Source organism: Arachis duranensis, chromosome 7 (genome assembly GCF_000817695.3).
Source record: "Arachis duranensis cultivar V14167 chromosome 7, aradu.V14167.gnm2.J7QH, whole genome shotgun sequence".
Taxonomy (NCBI): Eukaryota; Viridiplantae; Streptophyta; class Magnoliopsida; order Fabales; family Fabaceae; genus Arachis; species Arachis duranensis.
Genome location: NC_029778.3, coordinates 27,775,569 through 27,780,095, shown reverse-complemented (window position 1 = coordinate 27,780,095; position 4,527 = coordinate 27,775,569). Strand labels below are relative to the sequence as shown.

The 4,527-nt window shown below is 30.5% G+C and overlaps 1 protein-coding gene across 1 annotated transcript; it reads right to left on the bottom strand.

Moving 5' to 3' along the window:
- Positions 1–820: 820 nt before the first annotated feature.
- Positions 821–3,576, bottom strand: LOC107458408 (transcription factor DIVARICATA). Its single transcript, XM_016076613.3, has 2 exons — positions 2,095–3,576; positions 821–1,550 (listed from the first exon to the last, which is right to left on the bottom strand). Exons 1-2 carry the CDS (start codon positions 2,553–2,555, stop codon positions 1,019–1,021), a joined length of 993 nt encoding a protein of 330 aa, XP_015932099.1. The 5' UTR covers positions 2,556–3,576; the 3' UTR covers positions 821–1,018.
- Positions 3,577–4,527: the final 951 nt, after the last annotated feature.

Below are 4,527 nucleotides of genomic sequence, written 5' to 3'. Positions count from 1 at the left end.
AACTAGACACAAAGATTAAATTTTAAATAAAAATCAAAAATAGAAAAAGGAATATGCCATCATAATCCACCTTGATGCCTAGAATTGAGTGTACCTTCCAGTGCTATGTGATTCAACCAATTTCTACTCCCAAAAGTGTTTCAAAGTTGATAGAAAAGAAAAACAGAAAAGGGGACAAACCTTACCTAGTAGAGTCACTGTCACATAGGATGCTTAATTGCTTATGTAGGTTCTGATTAATGCTAATTAACCCCATGATTTGGTTGTAGTTTGAAGTTAAAACTACAAATCTAATTGAACTTTTAATTAGTTTTTCACCAAGAGTTGGTTCCAATAAAGAGGTAAAAAAGTAAAAAAAGAAAATAAAAAATTTACTAATTGATTAATCTCAGTAATTAACAACTTGTTTTCCATTACAACAAATCACATGAACTCCATGCAACTTGGAAAGTAGTATCACAACAAAGGTGTTAACAAGGATAAAACTCCAATTTAATTACCTTGATATCTTAGGGGGTATCTTTTTGGATTTTTTTTTTCTTTTTTCTAATCGAACTAAGTGGCTAAGAAGGGTTGTTCTAGTCTTCTAGATGCACAAAATATATATGTGCATCTTATTGTTATCTTTGAAGAACTATTACCAAGGTATCTTGTTATGTCTTTGTTATATCTTAACTATAATAATATTATGCCTTCTTGATAGTTACCAAAGTTTATACTCCTCTTTTCACAGAAATTGACATGCCATACTAATTTCTAAGTCTAGCTCAATATCCAATATTCTTAGGACAACATAGAAAACCAACCCATGACAACAACATTGGAGGACTTAAATATTTTGTTGAAGTAAATTAAACAAATGTCAAAGTTCATAGATCAAGATCTAAATTCTAAACCAATACTCCAAACCAAGATATTCACATTGGGAAAAGAAAATTAAAGATCTGATCTGATAAAGCAAGAAATATTTATTGGTTCCAAGCCATCCATATAATTGCCAAATGCAAAAGAGGCCAATTTATGCATGGGAATAGTGTTGTTGTTGTTGTGAGGATTGTTGTTGCATTTGAAAAACCAGGTTCTGTGTCTGAGGTCCTAAGTAAGAAGAAGATGAAGAAGATTCAACACTCTTGTTCAGATTTTGCCCTTCCATTATTGTAACCCCAAATGAGTTAACACCATAAGGAGAATTGAAAACTTTTTCCATAGCTACTCCTCCTGCTGCATTATTTGGTTGTTGATTATTCCACTGAAAATGATGAGTTCTTGGTATAGTTGCAGCAGAACTAGAATTTTGTTGCTGCTGCTGCTGTGAGAGCATCATCGAACTTTTGGTGTCTTCTGAAGAAGATGTTCCGGTTTCAGTGACATTAACTGTTGTTATGTCATGGATGCTTGCTCTCCTTTTGTCTTTGCCTCCGGAAAGTTGCCTTATGAAGTACTTCTGAGCATGGCTTGCAACCTGTGTTGGTGTTCTTGTTATCACGAAATTTCGCGAAATGTTTCTCCAGTCACCTTTCCCATACTTCTTCAAACCAAGCAAGAACAATCTGCAAAAAACAACCACCATATATATATATATATCAAGAATCAAGATTAAACACCAAATTCAAAAAGAAATTTTCTTTTTGTTAACTAAGTCACCATAAATATCTCATGAACCTAATAAAGGAAATGAAATTTCTTATTGCTGGTACTTTCCTAGTGTATAAAAATTCTTATTGTTCCTGAAATATATTTAATTCGTGTTCTAAAAATATTTTCAGCCACTCATTTTTTAGTTAAAAATATTCAAAAGTTATGTAAAAAATAAAGAATAAGTGGTTGAAAATATTTACGTAACGCATATTAAATATGTTACAAAAACATGCAAGAAATTTGTTGGCCGGAGTTCAAACTCCACCTACAAATTCATGCTTTTCATACAACCACCATGTTCTCAAACGAATATGCATTCAATCCATCATCATACACTACTAATATTAAAACCATATATATGATTAAAATACCACTATACATAAATAAATAGTAATAACATGTAGATATATATGCACATACACAAAAAGCAAAAGGCGAAAGGCAAAAAAAAGTTACTTATGTTCTTCTTCAGTCCATGGCACTCCTTTCTTCCTTTCTTGCTCAGGTGGCTTCACTGAGCAAGAAGAAGGTCTCTTTCCACTTAGTCCTTTAAATCCATCATCATACCCTTGAGAATTCACCCATTCTAAGGTAAATGGTGAAGTAGTACTATACCCCGGAACCGGGATCAAACCAGCCTCAATGTTACACACATCAACTTCTAATTCCTTGTATTGCTTGATAACATCTCCAACTGTCTTCCCAGGTATCATTGCAGCCACCTGGTGCCACCGGTCCGGCGTGTCCTTGTCGTGAACGGCCAGCGCATTTTCGAAGAGCTTGTTCTCTTCGGGTGTCCATCTTGTGCTCCTTCCATCTCCAAGAAGCCAATTGAAGGTGTTGTTGGTGTTGCTGAGGTTGGAATTTGGATTATAAGGTGTTGTAGTTGGAGACAATATTTCCATTTCCCACTTCATCAAATCATCAAACAGCTTACATGCATGAAAACACTAGTGATGCATAAAGTATCAAAGTTTGAGCAAATTCAATGTGTGATGGAATTTTAGAGGAACAGAAAAGGGATAAAAATATCAGGGATAAAAATCCACAAGCATTTGTTTCTTTTTTGAAAAAAAAAAAAAAAGAATCAGAATAGTACTTTTTCTCTTTTTTATAACATTGAGTTGAGGCTCCTCAGGAATCTAGAAAAGACCAACTTTATTTTAAAAAACCAAAAATATCAAAGAGAATGCTCCAAATTGATGTTGAAGACTCTTATCTGTTATCTAATTGGTCTAAATAGGATAACCCATGAACCACTTATGAGATCTAATTCCCTCTCTAAAACTAAATTGAAACTGAGAATTAGATAGCTCAAAACCCAGAAAGAAACAAAAATCAGAAAGGGGCTAAATCTAAAATCAGCTCATATGGTTCATCATAAAGAGTAAAAATAATACCCAAAAAAAAGAACTAATTTTGTGAGAAATAAAAACAAAAAAAGTGAACTTTTTTTTTCAAATTCTGCTGCAGTTTCAGTTTGAGCTTATATCCCAATTGGGAAACCAATCAGAAGCCAAGGAAAGGCAAAAGGGTATGAACACAAAGCAATGAAAGTTGCAAACCCAATTAGGAAAACAGCAGAAAGATTCTGAATTTATGAACAAGTGAGAATGGTACAGAAAAATTCATTCAAAAAAATATATAGAAAGAAAAAAAAACTGTTCTTTCACCCTTTTGCTGGGAAAAAAAGGGTGAAGAAAACAATAACAGTAAAGAAAAGCAACTTAGCACAAAAAAGGAATAGGAAGCTCCAAATTGAAAAAAGGCTATGGCTAATAATATACGAAGATGAAAAGAGAGTAAACAGCAAACAGAGGTCGAAGCAATGAATTTGCTGAAAAACAAAAATGAGTGTAATGAAGGTGGTGAGCTGTGATTGGATGTAATCTTGTTTGTGGATACTCCTTGCAATTCCACAGCAGAACTTCCCTCTTATTATAATACACTTCTAGTCTACTACACACTATCGGTTTTATGCATATTTATAAAATAATAATTAAATCAAACAATTATTATTATTATTATATTAATAACTAACTAATGACAAAATAATAAATTTTAAAGGCTCTCTAGCATTCCTCTTTTATTATTATTATTATTAGAAATAATAAGGAATAATCAAAATTTATTTTTTTTGTCATTATTTATTTATCAACTCAATTTCTTTAGTTTAGTTCTTTTAGTTTAATAATTTAACAACATATTTTATTTCATAGTTTTAAATATTAATAGCTAACGAATAGACAAAAATAATAAATTTAGCTAGTCTTTTAATATTATTATTATGTTAAAGTCACTATTCATGTAAAAATAATTTTATATTACAATAAAACAAAAATATAGACTCATTTAATTTCAAACGCGAGTTTCTAAAAAAAAAAAGTGCATGTGTTTGAATTAAACGATTACAAACTATGTTAGTATGAATGTGATTTTTAAAATTAATTTTGACTAAAATTAAATTAATATTAATGTGGCTTGTATTTGGTTATTTTTTTATCAAATGTGATTCTAAAAAAGTAAATATTTTTTAGATGATGTTATCCAAAACCACATTGAAACACAAAATTACTAAAAGGAAATTGAAAACTCAAATTAACATACAAGTCCTTAATATAAAAAATTAAAATAGGTAATTAATATATTTTTACTATTTTATCATGATTCTCAATGATGCAAAAAAAAAATTATTACTTTTACCAAAAATACGTTGAGAACACAATTCAATTCACTTTCAATTAATCATATTCAAACATAATTGTATTCATTTGAGACCATCTTAATGCGCATTATTGGGGACAATAACAAACCGAATTTAATAGTTCTCATATTATTTTCACACGAAGATAATTTATGAGTAATCACGTTATATATATATATATATAT

Excerpts from the sequence above, each read along its gene's own strand:
- LOC107458408 (XM_016076613.3), bottom strand. The coding sequence starts at position 2,555 with ATGAAGTGGGAAATGGAAATATTGTCTCCAACTACAACACCTTATAAT. Across the intron at positions 1,551-2,094 it reads TGGACTGAAGAAGAACATAA|ATTGTTCTTGCTTGGTTTGA; the intron begins GTAACTTTTTTT and ends TGTTTTTTGCAG.